At 41.0% G+C, this 25,284-nt stretch overlaps 1 protein-coding gene across 1 annotated transcript in view; it reads left to right on the top strand.

The window, feature by feature from the left end:
• The window catches only part of ush2a (Usher syndrome 2A (autosomal recessive, mild)), a 176,135-nt gene that overhangs the window by 121,184 nt on the left and 29,667 nt on the right, over window positions 1–25,284 (top strand). The window contains exons 63-70 of the mRNA XM_047580544.1: window positions 5,866–6,089; window positions 6,769–7,081; window positions 9,004–9,201; window positions 9,386–9,540; window positions 14,354–14,552; window positions 20,968–21,075; window positions 22,406–22,589; window positions 24,928–25,085. Coding sequence (XP_047436500.1) covers window positions 5,866–6,089; window positions 6,769–7,081; window positions 9,004–9,201; window positions 9,386–9,540; window positions 14,354–14,552; window positions 20,968–21,075; window positions 22,406–22,589; window positions 24,928–25,085 — 1,539 coding nt within the window. The remainder of the gene's footprint in view (window positions 1–5,865; window positions 6,090–6,768; window positions 7,082–9,003; window positions 9,202–9,385; window positions 9,541–14,353; window positions 14,553–20,967; window positions 21,076–22,405; window positions 22,590–24,927; window positions 25,086–25,284) is intronic.

Here is a 25,284-nt window from a genome sequence, read left to right as displayed (position 1 = left end):
GGTTTATCTTTGCCAAAAGCCCCTCATCAATGATGGGTAGCAAATGGCCAACAGTAGTGCATTCCAAACAGCAACGTCTGGCTGCTTTAGAAGATCGAGTGCTCTCTGAACGCAGGAAGACATTTCTCTCTCTGTTAATGTATTTATGATGATGGCTTTTCTATTAGGTTTACTTAATGACTGGCAAGAATAAAACCAGAGGCTGTCAGGAGCACAGAGATCGGCTGTGTCTACGTGTATGTGTGTGCACGTGTGCACATTTCATTTGCCTCGGTTCTATTCTTGTTATGCATTGTGTTATTAAGAGCAAAACTTTCAGGTAAAATTTAAAATTTAAGTCCACCTGCACACAAACACACACACAACTCTGCAGTTAATTAGCAAGACTTTATAGCAGGATTTAATAATCATGTATTAATATGTGAGTTGCACAGCATACGTTAATAAATTTGCATTGCACTTTTTGGACGTTTTGAGCCTCACCATGCTCATAAAATCTCCCTTAATTACATTTTACTTTTATCACTTTTTCAACACTTTAAGTAAGTTGATTGCTCTCTCTTTATTCGCTCTTCTCTTCATGCCTCTCCCTTTCTCACAGACACTTTAAACACAAATGGACAGCTGCTTGCTGTTTCTCCCTCTTTAGTGAATCCCTGTAGGGTGGTGAAAATATAACTGCTCCCAAAGCATTTACTTAAGCTCAGCGCGCACACACACACATGCGCACTCGCTTTCTCTCTTAAACAAACACTCAGGATGCAAAGATGCACATACGGGGAAATGCGCGCACTGTCACAAACGTGTCCAGCTGGTAATGCTGGTAAAGACAGGAGGACATCCAGCCAGCTGGGAAAAGTTGTGTGTGTGTGTGTGTCTTTTATTATGTGCATGCTTTCTGCCCCAATGTCCCCAACACACATGTGTCCACAAGGGAGCACTGAGCAATGTGTAAGAAAGTCAATCCACTGTGATTTCTTCTCTCAACATGGCGTATAGTGTGGCCCCCTAGAGCACAGAGTCCTTGTGCCTTATGCACATACTCAAATACACACTCACCCTTCTGCAGTGTCTGTACGTACGTTGAGGTTTCCTTTAACCCAACTCATCATATACTGACTAATGTATGAGAATCTAGCACATATAGAGTAAATATTATAACATCCCTGAACCAGAGAGAATCGCGAAAGGGGGACAGCACCTCAGTTTTTAATCTGAAGAGCACAGCTTGTTGTGCAAGAAGGGAGGGGAAGGCCTGTATGGTATATGGCTCTGGCCATACTATTTTCTTGTGGGGGAATGTCAGATATAGCCGTCTGAAGACGGCTATATCTGGTTGCTCCAAAACCAACCAGATATGAAGCAATGAAATTGATCTATAGGTCGTACTTTCTCAGAATTAAAGGTAAAAATAAAATAAAGGAGTGTTTGTTTAAACTGGATAAATGTGTGTCTCGTGGCTATGAAGGACTTAGCCAAGTTTCATTCCCCATTCCCATGCAGTTTCTACAGCGTTTCAAGTCCTTATCCTGTCCATCAGTACGTCTCAGCCAAGACAAAGACAAATTAAATGGCACTAGTATGCGTCTGTGAAACCTGCTGAAGCACATGTGTGCGCTGTTATGTATACGCACAAAACTGTGTATGTGTGCATTCGCTGTGCACTTACACAAACCCCTTGTAATATATTCAGGTATTTAAAAGTGTTTGGTTTGTTTAAAGTTGTGGAGGGGTTTTGGTCTCCTAGAGAGCTCGGATAACCCTAATCCACAACACACATTTTTATCAGTAGTTCATTGGCAGGGCTAAATATTGACTTATCATTAAGTGGAATGACTGAAACCCTAATAATAATTCACGTTGTCTAAGCACCTTGTGTTGACGCGGCGCTCCCTACGCTATTAACGAATGTATGCAAATCCTGCGTAAATCTGAAGATTAGAGCTGAAGCATTCTGTGATGCAAGAGAGAAAACAAGAGGTGTGTGATAACACTGCCGGCAACACACACACACACCCATGCAAAAAAGACACGCAGCTTATAGAGGGGAAGGAAAAATAGGGGTGTGCGTTTCAAAATGTTAACACAAATGTACGGCCGTGTCACACACACCCATGCGCAGATAACACCCACAAAGGCAGGGATTGGATTTCTGCTGAATGCATGATAATACAATAGTGAAGTTTAGCTGCACAAGAGTAAACAAACATGTAGACCTATGAACTCTGGATGCACAGAGAGAGAGATAGAGAGAGAGAGTTATAGTGGAAGGAAAACAGGATGAGAAAGGTGGCTGAGGAGCAGGTAGATACATGCTGAAAAGAGAAGCTAATAAATAGGAACTAGTAGTTTACCCTGCGTGTCCCACCTAATTGCATTTACTATGATAAGAAAAGGCGTTCACATAAAGAGTTGAGGAGATAGAATTGAACACGAATAAACTAAAGAACGTAGAGAAAGTTGTATTGGCACAGTGGTTGGGTATGACATTTCTTCACTCTGAACAGAGTTGTGTTAGACGACGCTGAGAGAGACGGTCTGATTTGTGGGAATTATGAGATGTTGGGGACCGCGCGTCCGGACGGAAGGGAGGACTAGAGGTGAGGATGCCGAGAGGACGAGCGAAGCTATTTTGGAAAAGTGTTGAGCTGTTTATTTGCGCGTCATTGAAGCTGAAGTAAGGCGCTGGGGGAATTGGCCACCAAGCCCCCGCTCCGCAACAGCTGCCGCTGCTAAGTGAGTTACTAGCCGTCAGACTGCTTTTATGTCACACAAGCACACACACATACACATGTGTTTTCCTGTCACATGGTGCCTGTGATGGATGCGCTGGGGATATAATGCACTGCAACAGCGCGGTAGACAGGATGCGCTATCCTCTACTTTTGGCCTTTGAGTCAAATTATTGTTTAAATGAACTACATTTAATGCGCCCTAAGTGTGAATGCTGATTAGAGTATTAAACAATAAGTTATTTATCACTCCACAACTAGCTGCAGCCTCGTTAAAGGCCGAGGCCACGATACAAAGCAGTGACTTAGTGTTTAATGTGTGGTGTCAACTGAAATGGGCATCACAGCTGGGGGTAGATAGCTCCAAAGATCAGCTTGTCATCAACTATTAGGATAAATTTGCAAAATACCTCATAAAATATAGATTATTTTTACAATAACCTAAATAATCACAGAAGACTGAGACTTTTTTCAATAGTTCATTCTCAAATTATTATCATTACAGCTATGATGTTTTCATCAAGCTACGCCATGCTTCGCTCATTTGTATTTCTCATGCACCCTCGCAGCGGGGAGCTGCTGACTCAGTGTTATACCAGGACAGTATTAGAGCCATAATCCATTGCAAGGCCAAAGCTTTCCGGTCCCCATCCTCAACCAAGCTAAGCCATCAAAGTAACCAGAATTGTTTGACTTGTGTTATTCAGAGGGCCACTGGAGAAAAGGCGTCGTATTCACTCTGCTTCATTACACTGTCTTTAGCTTTCATTGGTCGTGCGTCTCCTACATGGGAGCGGCTTGCAGTTTTAGTTCCCCCTGGTGTCCATGATCAAACTTTGGTTCGGCCCAATTAAAATCATTTTCAGCTCTATCTTTTGAGGGTGGGACTTCACCAAAGCAGTTTTGCATGTTTTTCAGGTTAAACAAAATAATTATTTATTGTGTGTATAGAGTAAAATTTCCACAGTTAACACAAATTTATTACACTACACCAAAAATGTATTTTAAATGTACTTGCATGGGATATTTTTCTCTTTTATATTAATCTTACCAACATCTCAGCTGCTCAGAAAGCTCCATTCATAACTCCACTCACGCCAACAGTGAATTCAATGGACTTTGTTATAATCCAGAGGCAGAACTTTGAAGCTGAATTTTCTATTCAAAATCATCCATCCATCCATTTCAGCTTCTTTTTGCCTACTTGCCTTCTTCATCTTCTTCTGTTTTTTGAAAGTTTTGGCGCTAAAGGTTATATCACTGCCCCCTGTAGGTGAAGTTGCTTCCTGTGACTGTCTTCAGACTGCTTCTCACAGCGTTACTGTAGGTTTGAGCACATCGGGTCGAAATCCTAATTACAGAACGTGCATATATTAATTGTCCGTTTAAAAGATTTGTGGCGTTAATGGATTTTTTTAAAACACGTTATTAGCATATTGATTGCCCTAACATTTATCTTATGTCATTTATGTAGCCCATCTATCTGAAGTAAGCCATTTCCCCTCTGACTCATTAAGGCCTCTCTCCCAAAACCCCGCTTTCCTCTGATTGGCCAACGTCTTCAACTACCTTGAGCTGTGTGTGTGCCTTCTCTATTCTCTGTCTGTAGCAGGTCTAGAGAAATGACTGGAAACCAATTGTTCGGAGCAGCCTCAGTCCTCACTGTTTACCTCATCATATAAAATTCTAAAACACTACACAGTATGTATTGCAAAACTAGGGAAACGCATGATAGATCTACTTTAATCTTACACACATGAGCCCCAGTGTTTTCTGAATTTTCATGATGTAAATCAACCAACTGGAAACAAGTTGATTTAATTAATATAGTGATATTTTTTAAATTTATTTATTTATTTTTGTTACATAAGTTAGCGATTAGAGTGTTCAATTTAGCTTTTTATTCCCTGACCTGATCATCTCTGGTCAGTGTTTTTGCAAAGATTTCATCTACATTTAAGTTTGCATTCAACATTGAGAGACTTTACCTTTATGTACCCTTTTATTAGACTTCATTTCATTTTATTAGACTCAAAGGTTAATACTTTTTAAAGCAAAACTACACACAAAGTATACATAGGATTACTCTTTGAACATTTCAAACCATGAGGACCAAAGTGGAGTTTCTCCACCAGGAATTTAAATCCCAAATCTGCCGCAGTTCTAATTTGTCAGTCATTTAAAACAGCTCCAGATATTTGAATGTGAAACGTGGGGCGCCGGAGAACGTGAAGGAACATACTATGAATTTGATATTCAGCTGCAAAACATTTACAAGCAAATGGAGTGATATCATGTATTTTAAATGTCACCTTGCTGCTGAAGGTGAAGTGGCGGCAGACAGACATCACCTATCACTGTCAGAAATGGCAGCTCTCAGAAAAACACACTTCGTCTCCCCTTGCAGTCTTTCAGCGGCGTAGCCTGAATATTACTGCTGAGAGATGAATACGGGAGAGGAAAAGACGTGTGCAGGAGGAGGAGGGAAAGCCGGGAGAGGAGAGGATATGTGGATGTATATAGGAGTTGATAAGAAGAGATGCACAGTGTTATTCACAACAGCCTAAATACTGTTCCTGTGCAGATAGAAGAGAGCAGGAAAAGAAAGTTTGGGAAGTGACAGCAAAGCTCAGAATTTTAGTATGAGGAGAAAAAAAAACATAAAATGAGAGGTGAAATGAAATGGCTTGAAGAGGGAGTAAAAGTTAGGAAGGGAGGACCACAGACTTGACCAGGCAAAATAATAGGATGATGAGGAAGAGAACATAGACCACACAATTCAGAGATATCAGACATTGTTGGTGTTGTTATATAAAAATATAAAGAGAGTTTGTTTGTGTGTCTGCATAGGTTTGTTCAGGTGGTCTGACTTCCTCTATAGGTTCCACAGAGAAAAAAAAATGTTAGTTTAGATAATTGCCAGAGATCTAAACCACCACCTGTGTGTGACTGTTAGGCATCGAAACTTCCACCATCTCCACCATCCTCCATATTCAAACCAGCCTTAAATAACAAAAAACACATCATCTGATGCAGAATTTTTTTTTTGTAATAAATAATTTTCTGTTACAATGAGATCATTAGTGAAAATGCTCATGAGACAGTGACATGACACACATTCTCTTGTTTTCAGGCTTTGTCTGCTGTGGTGAAGAGTACATAAATTCTTCAGCCTCTCTTTGCTGTGTGAGCCATGAAGGATATCCCACAATACACCCTGCTGGCAATGCCACAGTGACTCTGCAGTGCTGTGGGTCAAATGTCATTCATCAGGAAGAGAAATGCTGCAACGGGATCGGATATGACCCCCAGCGACATGTCTGCGCTGACCGGCCCACCCCTGGCCTGTCGATACAGGTGTGTTTTATTGTGACGCAATGTGTGTATCACTACATTTATGTCTAGATGCAAATTTAAGATTTTTTCTATTTTCTCGCTTACACAATGATTTGGTTTTAAACAAGGAAACTGAAAGCAAACAGATCAGTCAATGAAGTTATTTCAACATCTTTTACACTTTAGTTTTTTCTGAATTCGTACCAGAGCGCATCATCTCCAGCAGCAGTGTCCAGTGGACATTAGGGGTTAGAGAGAATTTCTCAATTTCTCCCCCTTTCTCTTCAAACTCACTCTCATTGTCGCATCAGGAGCTGGGGACTGGGCCATCTTCCATTTATCAACTGCGGTCATGTGGCGTTTGTGTGTTCCTAAGTCAGCATGAGATGGCACATGAAGGCACACACACGCACACACAAGCAGAGACGAGGGGTGGGAACTCTCATTAGCTCTAATGATGTCATTAAGGACCATGTACCCCACACACACACACATATACATATCATACATGCATGTATATGAGGTAGAGACAAGCATCCAGGATACATTATACACATACAACATGTAGGAAAACAGTAAACTTCTGTACTGTATTTATTTTGTTCTGCTTCTGTCGCTGATGACTCATTATGAATATCTCTTCTCTCTTGTTCTTCGTTCTCTCTGTGTGTCTCTGCCTCTCTTCCTTTCCTCTGGGCAGCACCAGTGTTTGCAGGGTGCTGTGTGTCCTGTGGCTGCAGCATCCACAGCTTACTGTGGCTCCTGTGACCTTGATCCATCTACGACTGCCTGCACATGGGTCCTGTCTGCACACACACCGCCCGGCACGCGGCCCGCGACGCAGCCGCCGTTCATAAGCGCCGTGCAGGAAACGCACTCAAACAGAAGCGATAACACTTACAAAATAATAGACGCGTACAGGCACACTGAGAACGTGGGACTCGAGAGAAGTCTGTGCCTGTCACATGAGGAGGTTGTGTACAGCGGAGATGCCAGCATATACACCTATACAGGTAATCGATGGGTGCGTTTGTCTGTTCTTTAACATTTATCCATCTAGTTACTGTCACAAAATTACTTTTTGCCTTTTTTATTGCCTTTTTCTTCACATTTCTTGGATTGCTTGACTGAAATCACATAATCATTTTTTTTCTTCTTTCTTTTTACAATGTGTTGTAGTTTAAACGTTGACAAACTCAAGGCATATAACCAGAACCATCACTCTTAGAGGTGAAGACTGAAACTTTCCTTGAAGCAGGTTTTAAGGTCACTATTTTGCTGTAGGCCTATTGTATTTGAGTTTTAAACATTCTGGCCATTCATAATGTATTTCCATCCCTGCCTTTGACATATAACTTTGCTGGAAAGTAGGACTCTCACTTCAATCCTCAGAGACACGGTGAAGAATAACTAATACAGAACAGCCATCTGTGAAACACGACTCTCATAGAAATTGCGAGCCTGCAGAAACCAATTCTGCATTTACTCTAAATGTGTCAGCCGCTAAAACCAACGAGGTTTACAGACAGATGCCCTTCTGCACACACCCCGTCTCACATACACACACCAAGACAGCTGCTGCAGTGTACATTAATAGCTGTAACATGGTAACTCTCTCTGCGCTGTACACTTGTGTATCATTAAAACTTAGAGATGGGCGTTTAAATGCCATTTCAACGTTCTGTACTATTTATCAGCCCAAAGGGAGCAGTGTGTTTATTTGCGTTTGTGGGCGTGGGCGTGTGCATCGTGATTTTCAGTCTGTCAACCCATTATTTATCTGGTTAGTCGTGTCTGTTTAATCAAGAATAATCGTGGTTGGAGATGTATGAGTGGTTGTGTACTCGTAATGGCACGTGCTTTGTGTGAGTTCGGGTCCACTTAGTTACTATTTTAGGTTGCCTCTCTAGTGAATGTAGCTCTGTGTATGTGTTTTGATTACGTTGCGTGTGTGTGTGTAGCGTGGGGCGGTTAGGATAAGAGTTTCTAGGCGATGCTGTGACACCATCTGGGCAGAGGCACATAAAGCTGTCGCCACCCACCATACACCAGATGTTTCTCATGCACACATACGCACACACACACACTTGAACACACAGAGTATCATGTTATACTTCTCTGGTAGAGCTACACGTGCAGAATGACTGCTATAAATATATACTATATTGTCCACACATATATTTATCATAGTTTAAACGGCGTCTTTAGCTACTTCAGTTAGCACAGTAGTAGAGACAAGTGTCTCACACAGGCACCGGTCCCTCTACACTCCTTTACACACTTTCACATTGACGACAATGACAGAGCATATACTTGGTGCATATTCATACAACATTTGCGGTACAACTCCCAGTAGAGGTGCGTAGAAGGAACTATCACTATTGTTTTAGCTTACACAGAGCAGAATGTTTTTCCAACATGTTGATGCATATACATACATGGTGTCTTAAAACTTGTGATCAGTCACTAATGTCATTCGTTAAAACAAAAACAAACAAAAAGAAAAAAAAAATAGAAAATTGCACCGAAGACATCAAAAATACAATTTTTAGCTTTGTTCAACGTGGTTGTTGTATACTGGAATTATTACTGTAGATGGGCACCTGCAATATTAATCACCATGAAATAAGTGATGCACTTATTGTACATGCACTTAGTGACAGATTTGTGGCACCCCGCATTAACCCCTTTAAAACTCTGTATCTTGAATGGTAGCTACCCAACCCTGAACTTTTTAATAGGGGCAAGTATCGTATCGTATCGTATCGTATCGTATCGTATCGTATCGTATCGTATCGTATCGTATCGCATCGTATCGTATCGTATCAGCAAAGCCATATGTCTTTTTAGTGAAAAAATGGTTTGGGGGTTATTTCTTTTTCTCTTTCACTTGCTCATCTCGTCTGTCCTTTCTCCGCTCCTTATTCTGAATTAGACTCAGACCTGGAGCCTTTTACCACATATGAGTATAGAGTAAGTGGCTGGAACAGCTTTGGCCGAGGCTCCAGCAACGTTACAACGGTGACGACCAGTGAAGACAAACCATGGGGAGTGGCAGCACCCCGCTGGAGTCGCATAGGTGAACGGGATGACATCATCCAGCTGCAATGGCAAGCTCCCGCCAGACCTAATGGTTCGTATGTATGTAATTACGTTTCCGATGTTTTCACAGTGATGAAAATCTAGTAATAAAAGGTCTGTAGATGTGGTCTGTTTAGTTAACTCTGGTAAAGGATGATTCATTGTCAGGGTAGATGCAGACTGAAAAATCTTACAACGATTACCCAGTTAAACTATTATGTTTTCCATTTGACCAGGGGAGATCACCCACTATGTTATACTGCGGGATGGACGAGAACGTTACCGTGGAGATGAGAGCAGTTTCACTGATGTTGGTGGGATCAAGCCTTTCCGGGAGTACAAATACCAGCTGAGGGTCTGTAACCGGGCGGGTTGTACTGACAGTGCACAGGTAAGACTGCATGTGTGTTTGGTGTCAGTGCTATTATAGTGCTACTGTATTACATAGATATTTATTCTGCATCTCATGAAGCTAACCTCATGCTTACCTGCCCCACAAAAATAATACCAAGTCTGACAGAAAGAGACAGTAAAACTTTTACTGGCTGCAACTACAACAGTTCTGTTGATTCCACATAAATGCTTTGTCTCTTTCACACACCAATACACACACACTTTTCAAAACCTTACTTTATTGTAGCACCCCATTTCATAATGACATTATTCCACTGTATGATTATCTAATGGTTCCTCTAAAGATGGCCTTAGCTTCACTGAACTAAGCACCACTTTACTCTGTAGTTTAGTTCACTTCCTTAATTTAGCTTGAACACTTAAAGGAAAGAAGTGTGTGCAAGAAAGTGTAGTGGTGTGTGTATTTATGTGTAAAAAAAAAAAAACAGACGAGGAAAGTCTGAGAAAACTCAGCTTCCTCTTAGAATTACTATTTGCGTCATTTGATAGAAGTAAGGAGAACATACATTTACCCGTTCATCGTTTCTTGTTAATGTTTTAGTTGCAAAAATTTGCGAATTTGCCAATTAACCAAAATTTTGCTTATCGAGAAATGTACCACAATAATAAACCACAATACTTTATTGCTTCTTTGTGAGTTTGTGAATGGACAAATATCATCTGAATCTGAATATTTTCTTTCAAGGAGTGATGCACATGTGACCGCCTGGATAAATGTAAAACATCAACCTTGTAGATCTGGTCTTCTTTAGTTTGGCTCTGATCTGATCTATTGTTTAGCCACTGGCCTCTGAGCTAAATGTCCTTTTACCCTCTTGTTTAAGCCACCTCAAATGCTCATTGCAGATGTCCAAACATTGTGTACATCATAATTCTGAAGCAGACTTTTTTCTCCAAATTATATTTTACAAATCCTAAACCTGTCTGACCTTTGGCCTTAACAAATGACTGTTTATGACGTTTGCACACTGTGTGAACTCTGTACTGTTCCTGTGCAGGAACACGTTGTTATTTAGCCTTGTTTCCACTCTCAGCCTGTATGCGAGACCCTGAATTTGCTGAGCCCACGCGATGTTTGTGATAGCGCCCATAATACCTTCACACAGAAGTCTCCCTGCTATCTCTCTGGCTGTAGCTGAGCTGATATCACCACAACAATTAATTTCTGTGGCTTAGTGGGGATGAAAGCTCATGTTGAAAACTGTCTTTCTGGCTTTTTTTAAAAAAGCTAATTTAACATCTCATTATTTTGGTGTGCGTTTTCTTACGTAAAGAGGAAGCCTATAGCTGTGGATGAGATGGAGGTACGACTGGTTGAACTGGTTGTGTAGGGACGATGTGATGGATAGATGTATGTATATGATGAATGGAGGCTGCAGAGAATGACTGTATCAAATATGTATTAAATAGGACTATATTATGTTTTTATATTCACAGAATAGTAAATAATAAATATAATAAAGGGTGTAGTCCAGGTAAATTGGCCTGTCAAAAACGAGACAGCAACTTGTACATTCATTTTACATTTAGAGTAAAATATTTGTGAAATTAACAGTGTACTTTGACTTATCAATATGTCTGATGTACCACGCAAAACTATTTCTATTATCCAAGTTGAGTGAAACGTAGTCATTTCACTGGAGATATTGATCAAAAAGCTGGTTCCATTTAATGCAACTACACATTTATTTGATAGCTTTAGTTACTCTTTTTAAGATGATTATTCTACAGCTAATGTAACAAACATTTAAATGCAATGTTAAAGATTAACCCCATGTTATTTTTTTTTCTTCTAACGTATTCTGCAGTCTTCAGCAAAGATCATATTTTTGATGTCTGTCATTTCATTAAATGTTCAAAAACTCAAAACTGAAAAAAAAACATCAAACATCTAAAATCTAGAAATCTAAAAATTGAATTTATCTGCTTTTCATAAAAATGTATATAAAGGAATTCAAACTAGCTTTATTCGTGCAACTACAACTGTAACATGCTGCTACTGTTGATAATCTTAAGGCATCATATATAATAATCAGTCAGAGGTATCCAACCAGTACTTTTACTTTAATACAACTAATCATTTTTTATGCTGGGCTTTTACTTGTTATTTAAAATGTTTACTTTGATGCACTGGTAGCTTCAGCAAAGCTTAATTAATACTTCATCCATCACTGCAAACAGCTCCAATCTCAGCATCGTATCATAGGCACAGTTGATGGTCACACTGAAGTCTATGAATACATATACAGTATATATTCATATACATACATATAGATACATGCACCAATCAGCCGCAACATAAAAACCACTGACAGGTGAAGTGAATAACATTGACCATCTTGTGCAAATACAATGTTCGACTGGGAAATCAAACATTTATGAATGACCTAGACCAGACCAGGCAGCCCCACCCCATAGCAATGACACTCATTGATGGCAGCATCCACCCCCAGCAAGATGGAGACTGACATATACACACACAAAAACCATTTATGAACAACTCAACAAACATGTAAAACAGCACAAGGTGTTGACCTGGCCTCCAAATTTACTAGGTCCGAAACTGATCAAGTATCTGTGGGATGCAGTGCCTGAACCACAGAGCCCCCCACCTTCAACCCATTTGCTTTTTCTGTGCCCCTAGTGTAAATTGCATATAGTCCCTTTCTCAGTCTAGAGGCGGTATGCTGCTTCTATAGCTTGTTGAAGTCCAATCAAGGCAATATTCTACATTTGTTTGCCCAGTACAAGTGTTTGTCAAAAAGATTTGTAGTGGTATAGTGTTATACTGTGATACTGAAGAAACTCTACTAGGTGTAGAGTGTGGTAAGTCCAGGACACCTCACCACACTATTGAGCCTGTGCTTGTTGAAACACCAGTTACTGAGAGCCACCCCACCATGATGACCTGAGTAGGATTTAAAAGCCACTTAAAGGTACAGCACACTCAGCCAGGACTACGCATGGATGGCATTACATGGTATCCAGACCCAATGGCAGGTCAAAGTATTGCTTACTTATTTAAACATCGACTTCCACACGAATGCTAAACCAACTTTACAGTAGACCGACAATTCTCAAAGCCAACCACTGGATCCTCCTGGATGGAAACTTTAACCATGTGACTGAGTATATACCTCACACAACTAACTGTCAGACCTCCACCTTCTCTCTGTCTGCCTTCTTGTCCCACACACACTAACACACACATGCACCCGGCGGTGCACACACACTCTGAGCAGAGAGTGGAGAGGGAGTGAGTTGTATTAGTTTGTACACCAGTGAGAATTGGCCAAACAGTCCCAATTATGGGATAACTTGTGCTAACCTAATACACCACTGCAATTACCTGGCATCAGCCACCCTCACACACACACACGCGCAGGCACAGACAAACAAACGCAGCCACACACAAACACTCGCCTGCCGTGACAACAGAAGGTGCTGATCTAATGTGGTTGGTCACTTAGAGCCGGAGGAAGAGCGATTGGTCCTCTTCTGTCTTTGAATCCTTTCGTCCTGTTCTCTCTGCTATTTGTCTCCTGTCATTCCTCTGATCTCAACCCCGCAATCGCCCGGTTTCTCCTGACTCTTGTCTCTTTCCTTTCTTCACCTCTCTCATCCTCGTTTCATCCTACCGCCAAGTACCAGTTTTGGCTCCTGTCATCCGGAGTCCAACATTTCCCCTTTTCTCATATCTTTATGTTTTTCACAGTCCTGTTTACCTTTGCTTCTCCAAGTTTCAAGTTTCTTTGTATCCTGAAACATGGATGGAATGAAGAGTGTCCTTTCAAGCATACTTTCATACTACGGTCCACCAAAGCTTTGGATTTGCACACAAAAGGGTCTTTTTTTTATTTTCTTCACATTTGAGTAAAATCTTAGCAGACGTTTGAGTTGACTCGCTGATGAACTGGATCGTTCTTACCATCTTCTTCTTCTCCTCCTGTACTGTTTCCTCTCTTACCTTTTAGCGTTTGCATGCGTGTACCTGCGCGCACCTGTGTGCGTTTATCTATGTGCATGTGTTTGTGTGTCTCCTTAGTTGTAGTAGCAGTGCTCTAATTGCATAGCACTGTGTGGGACAGGTGGTGGAAGTGCTAGTGACAGTCTATTAAGGCAGGATATCCCTGTTGCCATTAGGAGCAGATTGCCCTGTGATTCTGTGGTCTCCACATTCACCCAGCGTTCACAGGGGCCCACAGATCCTGCACTCAGAATTTACAATAAGATGGTCACTCTTATCACTGTACTAAGAAGCATCATTTTTTATTTATTTCCTTTTTTTTTTTGCATCAGCTAAACCCCTGGAGGGGCTGCTTTTTTGTTTTCTTCTTGTAGTAAAGACGGGCAACACTACTATTGATTTAAAATTACACATCATCAAACCTGCAGAGCATTGTTTAAAAAAAAACTTTAAGTTAGACTCTTTGCAAAGCAGAAATTCATTTTATAGTTTAGTATTTCCCCTGCCTTTTTCTGTCATGAAGCTTAAACAGAACAATACCAGAATTAAGGGTGGGTAGTTTCCTTTGCATTAAATTGTGCTCTTGTTCACATACAAATAAATAAAACTGGAGTCCATTAAGTTACCAGCAAATGTCTCCATCTGTCATCACCAGGATCTTTATTATATTAGGAAGAGAAGCCCTGAGTTTGGATTCAGTTGTTTGCCATATTAAAAGATGATCCCAGCAGAAACCCGACTGTTCTCTGGATCTTTTCCATTCCGTAAAATATCTCTTGTGTTTGTTTTTGTTTCCTGTTTATGTCTGGCTGTGTGTGGTTAGGTGGTGGCAGTGACGGTCCAGGGAGTCCCAGAGGACGTGCAGCCTCCAGTGGTGACAGCAGCGAGCTCCTCCTCCCTCAACGTGAGCTGGTCTGAACCTACTCGACACAATGGAGCCGTACAGCGGTACCACCTGAACCAGACCGGTGTCGGAACCATATTTACTCTCACTGATGGACCCAGAAATTACACAGTGGCTGGTAAGATACATGTCGTATGATTATGTTACTATATGCTCACTTCTCCTTCCTTGGCCCATCAACTTCCTTCCTCTGTCCACCTCGGCTCACATTTATTTCTTCTCTCTCCTTTTGTCTTTCTACTCCCACCACCTCCTTGTTTCTTCGCTTAATAATTTCAACATCTCTATGCTTACCTGCCCTCTCTCATCCGCCTCTTTCTTTCCCCTTTTGCTATATATTAGTTTGTAAATACTGGTTTGAGGAATGTATGTATTGCACACATGCAGAAGAAACAATACACACAAGCAAGCATGAGTCCACAAACAGCACGATAAATACATGAAAATGTTTGAGACTCCAGTGCTCCAATGAAACAATGAAGTAGTGGGTAAGTACGCAACAGATGTGTCTTAATTTTGCAGAACTGCACACAAACATGATGTCAGGCCTGGGTGATTTGTAAGTTTAGTTTTATCTACCCTGAGGAGGAGCAGTGTTGCTGGCCCTTTGCCATCAGTCACAACACACACACACACACACATGCAGACACAAACATCTGCATGAAGCACTGTAAAATAAATGTTAATTGTCAGCATTAAACCGAATGTTTTAGAGAGTAACAGGCAAATTCCAATAGAGTATTATCACTGTAGACGTAGTGGCTGCTTCTGGGACTCGGTTTAAAAAAGTTCAGTGTTCCAGAGTCGATTTAATTACCCTATTTTCAATTTTTACGTATGAGAATGGACTGATGACATCTTTCGAAACTGAAATTCAGTAGCACTTTCCCTTCACAGCGCTCCGCTCTGCTCTGTCTTGGACTCAGACCAGGCATCAGCTTTGCCAGTAGCCAATAGACTATTCCCATGGTGCCTGTGGTTGGCTTGTATGGTCAGGAGTTGTGTGCAGTAGTGTTTGTATGTGTAGGCATGAAGCAAAGCAAACAATGCCAAATAGAGATGGTAATGTGCTGTAATACTGTACCAGCCCCGTGTGCCAGTGTAAGCAACCAGCATGTGTGTGTGAGATTCCCCTGTCCCCCTGTGAGACACTGGAAAAGCTCGCGCATTCAGCCAGAGCCACTACTGGGGCAGTCTCTTTATCTCTGCCTTTCACTTTTTATCTTTCCACTTTGCAGCTCTCGTTTACACAGTGCATGCATGTTTTAGGAATATGTTACAATGTTTCAGTGGAGTGTTTTTACAGCAGCTCAACTGAGGCCAATGTTTCACAGTAGCGAGGGGTCACAAACGAATGAACTATCTATACCCTATTCAGAGAGATTACAGAAAGGCCTCGCACTCAGATCATTCTCCAAGTCTCCATGTTTATTGGTTAATATTAAATCCAGCACACAAATTAATTCATATCATTTACAGCTGTGTTCATGTACACCTTTACCTTCAAGTTGAATGTGTAAAAAAGGACTTCAAAATGTGTGTTTTTAAAGAAAGAAAGTAAGAAAGTGTGGCAGGACTGAACGGTGCACAGAATGACGTGCTTTAAAAGAGACTGAAGGAGAAACAGTGGAAGCAGTGGGACAGACAAAAGATGGATGGATGAATCTAAGTGTTTTCAGTGAAATATGAATAGAAATAATTGCCGCGCTATTCCCTCATCCTTAATGTTTAATACGCTATAATTCATCTTCTCTGCATCTCTCCGACGGTTCGTACCACTGTCAGAGACAGACGCTCGGAGAGCTCACGCGCACACACTCACTCAAACCGCAGAAACCGGAGAAGTCAGCTTTTTTTAGCTCCCAAAATGTCGATTTTAGATTGAATCGTTATTTCAGTGCTGTAACTTATTTGATCTGATAAATGTGTGTCAGGCCAAAGGTGCCTCCTCCTCATGGAGGATTCTCTGCAAGGTGTGCATTCATTTAGAAACGTTCACGTGAAACCACACATGTGATCACACTAGTATTTTAAATTATCATTTATGGTTCATTGAAAATAAAGTTTTGTTTCCTTCTAGACAAATGAATCAAGTTTTTTATCACTCTCCTGCAGCACTGTCCATGTACGAATATCTTTTTGTCATTACTGCTTCTTACTGGTTTTAATAATCACTTACGATGCCAGAATCTAAAATTAAAGAAAACTATTTCTTGTTTATTATCCATTTATTTTGCCTTAGGAAAAATGAGAAGCAGACTCTTATTAATAGCATTTTTTTCCTTTACACGTCATAGAAAGAATTAAGCACTACTATACAAAGACACCCCATGTGAATCGATATTAAGTATTGCTATCATTAGCTCACAATGAATTATTGCCTGCAATTATATAGATTATGGCATTAATCATGTGTTTAATTGGCCTTTTGTAGGCTCGTTATTAATTCAGAACAGCGGGGAATAGAGTATGCTCTTTTATTTATTAATGCATTTCCCACATAGTCAACGCTCTTATTGGTCCAGGCCATAGGTAGAGACATGTAGACATGAGAGAGGGACGAGAGGACACGAAGCTTATATCAATGTATCAATCCTGAGACTCACTTCTATCACAACATAGATATCATGTGTACAAAGAGTCTTTCAACAAACAAGTTCACGAACACAACTTTTAACCTTATTATGAATTGTGCTGTGACAAAGGTGCAAAAGCAAAGTTATAGAAGACATATCATAAAAAATAGAAGTCAGGAACGCAGCCTGCTGTAAGGACGGATGTCCTCTCACATGCTGTTGAGTCGCAACTCTGCTACAACTCTCCTGTTTGTGTCCCACATATGTCCTCTTTATATAACACAGAGACAAATAGAAGTGTAGAAGAGGAGAGTTTTTTCTCTTCTCAACAGTAGAACATAAACAAGCAGTTTGTGGGCCTGTTTCAATATTTACTTTGAGCTAAATCAGTGTAAATGAAGCTCTGCTGCTGGATAAAAAATATGACCATGAATCTTCTTTCTGAATTTTCTTTTCTGTCTTTCCAGTGATACCTTGTTTCTCTGAAATCTGAAAACAAACTTAATTTCGAGCTTACATTTTTATCAAACGCACACACAAAAAAGCACACATAAAACAAATTACAGCTTCTAGAAAGTGGACGCATTCCTTCCTCTTTGCCTGGAAACGTTGTGGCCTCGACTTCCACCACTTGTGTGTGTCGTCATGTGAAGGCTTTGGATGCTTTATGTTCAGTGCATCAGGTTAACTTGCATATATGGTTTTGGGTTTAGGATATCTGTGTGTGCGTGTGTCTGTGTGTGTGCGTGTGTGAACCTGATCTCATTGTTCCATCCCAGACTGCCTCTGCATTAGGCAGCCACAGACAGGAAGTCAAACTCTTAATTATTTAGGAGAGGTGTTATCAAAGCTCTCTTCCCTCTCTCTGTTCTCCCTCTCTCCGTTATTTTCCTTCATTTTCTCTCTCGTTCTTGCTACATCATCTGTTTTTTCATGCAAATAAAGCTGATTACGTCCTTCTTTCTCCCGTCTTTCCGTCCCTTCGCCGTTTGTTTTTTCTCAGCTGTCCTCACAGTTTTCGCTTCTTTTGTTAGCCCGTCTGGCTTTTCCACTTTCTCTTTCGCCTCGCAATCGCTCCCTCTTCCTCCCCCCGTCCCTCTCTGTATCAGGTGGCAGGCATGGTATTGCGGCCTGCGCCCATCAGCCTATCATATTCTCTATTGCAAACAGGGAATGGCACCCTGTCAATAAAATGCCATTTTAAATCAGTTATTTTTACTGCAACACACACACACAGACGCCGGGCTTAAAAGATACCCACAACGGTCTCACCGCCCTGTCGCTTATTTGTTGTCTGTCTCTTGCTCTCGTGTCTTTCTCTTTGATGTTTCGATTCGGCGCGAGCACCAACTCTTTCCTCTGTCTTGCTGCCAATGTCTCTCTCTGTCTCTGTTTCGTTTGGTGTCTTACACAAACACGCACAGATCTCCACTGTGTCCGGCTCTCGCAATGACAGTTACAGGCTTGTCTCGCTCCGTGTTAGTGAGCCGCTGGCTGCTCACATCAAAACCCCCCCTCCGCCCGTTTTTCACTTCCCGGTGATCACTGTTAAAATGATTGAAGCTTCCTCTGTCTTTCCATAATCAAGCACATGAGCACACAAGTGCATGCACGGGTACACACACACACACACACACACATACAGGTACGCACGTACATGCCCGTAGCCGTGGCGTCGTTTCTCCTGCAGACCAACACTGCCCTCTTCAGTCCGAGCGGCGATGTTAAAATGAAACGCGCTGAGGAACATCAAAGGTCTCCGCGTGTGTTTCCGCGCGTCCGCACGTGCTCATGTCCCGAACGACATGTTGCGTTTATGTTTAAAACAGCGAGAGCAGCCGGAGCATCAGGTGATAGTCGTGCTTGTGCTTCCTTTACTTTCAGGGTGGAATTGATAAATCAGCTTTCACCAGCGTGTTCTCTGATCCGGCCACTCTGCTTCCTGACATGAGAGTTTTCTGTAATTAACAGGCAACACATCAAAGCAATCAGACTATTCTGATTAAGCGCACGGCTCTCAACCTAATTTTCTAGTTTCAGTTTGCTCTGAAGCCATTGCCACATGTCCTCATCGTCACTTAAATTCCTCTTCTTGTAGTCCCGTCTTAAACGTTACAAGGCAGTCGTCGGTGCAGTTTCCTGACTCCTGCACTGGTGCTGTGTGTAGAGATTGTAGTGAAGGGTTACTGCTTTATTCAGTGTTGCAACAAATGACATCACTTGCAGTGCAGATATCATTTACTCTGGTAGAGCGCACACATGCATATACACACGCTTAGTTGCACAGTTAAATAGTGTAACAGACCCGTTCGCTTCAGCCCTCGTACTTTTGTATGGCTGGCAGATTTCCTTTATTTAACCCAAACACGGGGCAACATTGTCGGAACACTGGCACACACGCAAACACACACACAGACACAGACGCATTGATCAGAGGTTGGGTTAAGCGCGGCGGGCTGCGGGGCATGTTAAGCAGGCTAAGCAGCAGAAAGAGACGTGAGCGAGATGTGGTGAAGCGTTCTGTTGTGCGGTGTGTCCGCGTGTGCTGGTGCGCATGTTTCTCTGCTGTAAGCAGTCAACACAGGGTGAGTATCAACATGCGTACAACAGCTGAGACACTCAGTAGGGTTTCCCTTTCTGTCTGTTATCCTTCAGATACGCGCAGCTGGAAACGGGAATGAATCATTTTGATTTTTATTAGTGAAATTGAATCAAAAAGATGTTTATTTTACGAGTGGTATTTTTTTTACTATATCACTGGTGTGATATTTATTTAATTTATAATATCAATGACATTGAAATTATGTTTTAGACAGAATAATACAAGTATTCAATACACTGACATCAAGCTATTAATTCGTTTTACATTATTTTTACAGCAATTTACGTTACAAATAATAAAAAAACTAACTAAAAAGGCCCATTCTGTGCTTATTCTTTGAAAATGTGTGTAACAATTAAACCTATTACTAAGTAAGAGGATGAAGGATAATGAAAAGACTAGTTGTTTATTAATAAAAACGTATTTATCTATGTTATAAAAAAAATCAGTAATAGTGTAAAACATTTACTGCCTCTTCTAAAAGGGCGCGGATTTAATGCAGAAATAAAGAATTCAACACACTATATTATGCAGTCATCCTTTTGAAATAAAGTCATTTAGTTCTTTCATTTTCCTTTGAAATTGATTTGCAGGCTGTTGTATGCTGTCAGCTAAGTGAATGACCATAAAACACCCCGTCAACCCCTGTGGCAGCACTGAGGATTTGCATTCATCCTCATACGTGCGCCTTAAATCAAGACGCAGGCAGGAAATATATCTCAAGTAAAAAGAGGTTTCCAATAACCAGACACAGTAACTTTGTTTAGGTGCACAGAGGATTTTTAGCAACTTCAAGTATTTAAATCTCATTGGAAAAGCTGATTTCCTCTGGTTGCAGTTAAAGGACCACTCAGTCGCGGTGTGATTTCTTTTAGACTGCATAGCGGCTGCCTATAAATAAATCATGTCTGGACACTGTAGCCTAAACGCATACAGAGGTATCATAATTATCATAGATCAAAAGCTGATGACATTACAGCGTTGGACCGGTCCTATCCCATGTCAGTTCCGCGGCTGCCCATCTTTACGTTGTTTCATTATTGAGTTATGGCATGCATAATTTAACACCGACAGATATGGATCCATCCGTTGAGAGTGTGCAGAAAAAAACAGAGGGAGGGTGAGTGAAAGCGAGAAAGAAGAAAAAAAAAGATTCAGGAAAAGAACTAGTGCTATGAGCAGGGCAAGCTTTACTTTTCTTGTCTTCTGCTTTGCCCTCTTATTTGCAGTTAGGATGCTGTGTACGCCTGTAGGCTCTTTGTAAACTTAATTATGCTAGGAAAAAAAAACAACGTATAAAAATGCGTGGATCATTTTGCATGTGGTTCATTTATTTTTGCTCTGTTTTCATACAGGTTTGCAGCCATACACAAACTACAGCTTTGTGTTGGTGGCCTGTACAGCTGCTGGATGTGGAGCCAGTTTACCGTCCTCAGGACGCACACTGGAAGCCATGCCTGCTGGTATGTAAACACGCACACTCACTGCAGATGCTACAGAATCTTCAAAACTTCCACTTTTTGTCTATTTTATGTCACAAAGTAACCTTCATTTGCAGGTACAGTAGTCGTTTCCATGAGAATGGGGAGATCAAATATGAAATAACTTCTTTTTGTTGAACAGATTTAAAAACTACATTGTTCTAAAACTGATTATTGTGAGAGCTGAATTTAATAGATGGTCAACACAAAACAATATGACAACTTATTATTTTAATACACACCAAAATTCACATACTTTTTTTTTATATAATTTACCTTTGTCTTCTTTACTGATTTTCACTTTTAGAAATGTTTCCACGTTTTTTCTCCAGACTTCTCTGTTCTGCTCCCGTTGCTGTCATTTCTGAAATCCTGTCTCTACATACAACATCTCTCTACCCTGAACTTATTTATCTCTCATCTTCTTCGCTGTTGTAAACGACTCCTTAAATGGAGCATGGCTGAAAACATGTCATAGATTATTGTTTAAGAAAAAACTTGATTTAGGAACAATTGTCTTAACTTCATTCACATCTCATTTTTTCTCTTCTCTTTGTATTTTGTGTCTCGTCTTCCTGAATCCTACTGTAAATATTTTTAGTTTCCAATATTTGTCCTATTCCTTTTCTATCTAAACATGTAATTGGGTCCCCAGTCCACCTTTTAACCTTTTAACCTATTTGTTTACCTTTGCCTGTTTTTGCTTGTATTTATTCTGATTTGAACTTTTATAAGGACATTAAGTTTCCTACTTCCAACCACTCTTCTCGTCTACTACATTAATCTAATCGTTCATACATTAATCTGTGACTGAAATATCATATCTTCTGCTTGTTTGTGTTTATATATATGTAAATGATTTGAATTTTAATGAACTCTTTAAGTCATCCTCCGCGCTGATAAATAGTTGAGGTTTAGATTAATTCTTCTCTCTTGAACTTCATATTATATAATAATTCAAATATCACTGTCCTCTCATGCTTTCAGTGTAATCTTCTAAGGAATCGTTTCCTCCTTATCATTTTCCATTTATTTTAAGGATTGAGTTGTTTCATAATTTAATGATCTGCTTTCACAAAACATGTCACTATTTTAAGACACCTTTTAACCAAGTAGTGATTCATCTTGTCTTCATTTAATAAATAAAGTGGACGTTTTGTTTCAGGAAGAAAAGGATCAAATTTCGATATCCAAATTAGTTCTCTCGTGTGTGAAATAAAGAGAAGAATAACTGCTAATTAATTACAGGAAAAAGGTAATAAAAGTAGAAAACACTCACTTGCCCTTCTCCTTTCTGTGCGCTCTCCTCCAGGTGTGTGGGTGAGGCCCAGACACCTGATAATAAACACATCTGCGGTGGAGCTGTACTGGGATCAGCCGTCCCGGCCTAATGGACACATCTCCCAGTACAGACTGAACAGAGACGGTCACACTGTTTTTACCGGAGACCACCGTGACCGGAATCACACCGACACTGGACTCCTGCCAAATCACAGGTGGAGAGCGTTCGCATACGTAGGAGTCACACGCATAAAAACACTTCACTTGTAGCGTCATAATTAATCTTCACTTTAGTGCCTCGTTTTTTTCCCAAGTGAGACGACGCGCACATATGTCTGTGTGTTCATGCTGGAGTCACCCTGTTTTAAAAGCACTCCCATCACCTCATCCGTGTCTCTCAGGACCGCACTCTGTATATGTCTGTTTGTGTCATTTAACGAGTCAATATTTGACGTACCAATGACAGATGCAAACACTGGCATGCGCACAAATTAAAATCACACATCAGATCTGGCTTTTTGCTTACCGACAGCAGTGGAGCGTCAATTTTATTTATCTGTTTGTTTTCATTTAACCTTTAATAATCCATGTATTTATTTGCAAATTTATTTATTTATTCTCAAAATGAAATTTTCTGTTTTAATTATCGGCGTAAAACGACACCCTCTCTCCTCCTGTCCTGTCCCTCCTGCCTCTCCTCCGGCTCCTCTCTCCAGAGACAATTTCTCTTTACCCCAAATAGAATTCTTGGGATAACACCCTGCAGTACTCCAATCTCCTCTATGTGTGAGTGAAAGAGAAAGAAAGGAAGGAAGGAGATGGGACTGTGTGTGTCCGCGCGTGTGCGTGTGTGACGTTTAATTTTCCCTAATTCCAGATAGTCTGCCAGAAGGCATTCCCGCACCGACCCTTCTCCTCTCATCACTTGTCTCACTTCCCGTTCGCTTCTCTCTCCACCTCACCCTCCTATCCTTCCCCTCTTACCTCATTCCTTCCCTCTTCCCCTTCTTTTCCCAATTTAGCCCCGCGCCAAGAATTACACAGGGAGCACCGGCCCCATTATCCAGGCAGACTCGTGTGTGCGCACCCTCGCGTGTCTTTGTGTGCGTGCGTGTGGCTGTGCGCGAGGCCGCTCAAAGTGGCCATTGATTATTTATGACAATGTTGATTAGCTGTCACTTTGCTTCGGCAGCCCAGGAAGTGTCTAAGATGACGAGAGAATTAACCTATTCCCTCTGGCTGCCCCCGCAGGACACACACACGCGCGCGCACACACACACACACACCCAAGCAAACAGATGCAAATGCCTCACTCACCGATTACCCGCCGCACACACACAATTCTACTTTTGATATCCCAAGGCGGTGTTTACATTTAAGTAAATATCTTCCGGTGATGAAGTGTTTAACTTCATTCTCCCACTGAAACCTTATGCCATGATAAAACTCTCCCTCTCCATCACACTCAGTCTCTTCCTCTCATGATTTCCATCCCTCCCTCTTTCCGTCTCTCCTTGAGGTAAATGGCGTGTCGTGGGGAAGTGCATTTATTTATGTTTGTCTGTCCGTGTGTGTGTCTGTGAGAGTAACATGTGAGCGGCTTTAATACCTTCTCCTGAGTGCGTTCTAACCCAGTGCAGAGGCACTAATGGCCTCCTGTTTAAAGCGCTCTGCACAGGAACAATAACCCAACGCCGCCGTCTATTAATGCATGTGTGCTGGAGTTTATAGCAAATTAAAGGCTTTTAATGTTAAATGGTGGCCCACTTACACAGCTAATGTAGGCTTTAGCACCAAGCAGCCACACACTCTTAAAAGGGAAATCTATCTTATGATGTCATGGGCTGGAGAGGTGGAGAGTGGGTCGAGAGAGGCAGCGAGACAAATGAAAGAGAGGGAGGGAGGAAGGTGCATGATGGAGAGGAAGAAATGGACCTCAAGGGTTACCGTATTAACATGTGCACACGTACTTTGAAATGCTGAAATTTAAATTGTGCTGGCATTTGGAGTAACGATGTATTGTTTGTGCCTTTTCAGAGAATGTTGTAGAAACGTTAAGACATTAAATCTGCCCCGTTCATTAGTTAATTACAACTTTCTCTGATTATAAAATATTCCTAGTTTTGTTTACTTTCTTTGCCGTTTCATGAGGCAAACTACACACTGCATGTAATTACACAACATTTGTGGCACAAATGTATGTTTTCTGTAGTGCTCAGTGACTGAGCTCTTCATCTGACTTTATTCAGACTGACTGTTGGTCACTGTATGAAGACAGGTCAATCAAACCACCTCTAGTTTAACATTTACAGTGTTGTTGAATGCTGCTATAGATGAATACTTTATAGAAAAAGTGACATGGAAAGACAGTAACTTATAATTTAAATAAATCCACTTTTAAGTTGGGTACTTACTTACTGGAGAAAAGTGTTATTTGAGATTTATTGAAATTGTCCCATTAACACTGTCTTTCTAAATACATTGTTTTTTTTTTCCTCCTGTGACCCCTTTGCTGTTTTCTCCACACCCCTCTTTATAACATTATCTATTTAGGTATTTCTATCAGCTGGAGGCTACTACGGGGGGTGGGACTGCTGTGAGTGACAAATATGTTATACAAACACCAGTCTCATGCCCCACTGGGATCCCACCTCCCCACAATGTGACAGTGTTGGGCCCCTACTCCATCTCTCTTGCCTGGTCCCCCCCTGGTGAGTAGCAATATAAATGAAAGGATGTATGGACGGATGGAGTAATGGATGGGCCTGAAGTCATTTTCTGTGGATGGAGCCATATTTAGTCATTTCAATTTAAAATATGGTTTTTAAATTTGGTTTGGTTTGTGATGACAGAACATATTAATTTATAGCAGGTCCCTACAATTTGTAAGTTTAAACCTGTTCTTTAAAG

Source organism: Mugil cephalus, chromosome 3, assembly GCF_022458985.1.
Source record: "Mugil cephalus isolate CIBA_MC_2020 chromosome 3, CIBA_Mcephalus_1.1, whole genome shotgun sequence".
Classification (NCBI taxonomy): Eukaryota; Metazoa; Chordata; class Actinopteri; order Mugiliformes; family Mugilidae; genus Mugil; species Mugil cephalus.
Note: the sequence above shows the minus strand (reverse complement) of the source record. Positions and strands in the feature narration are given on the sequence as shown.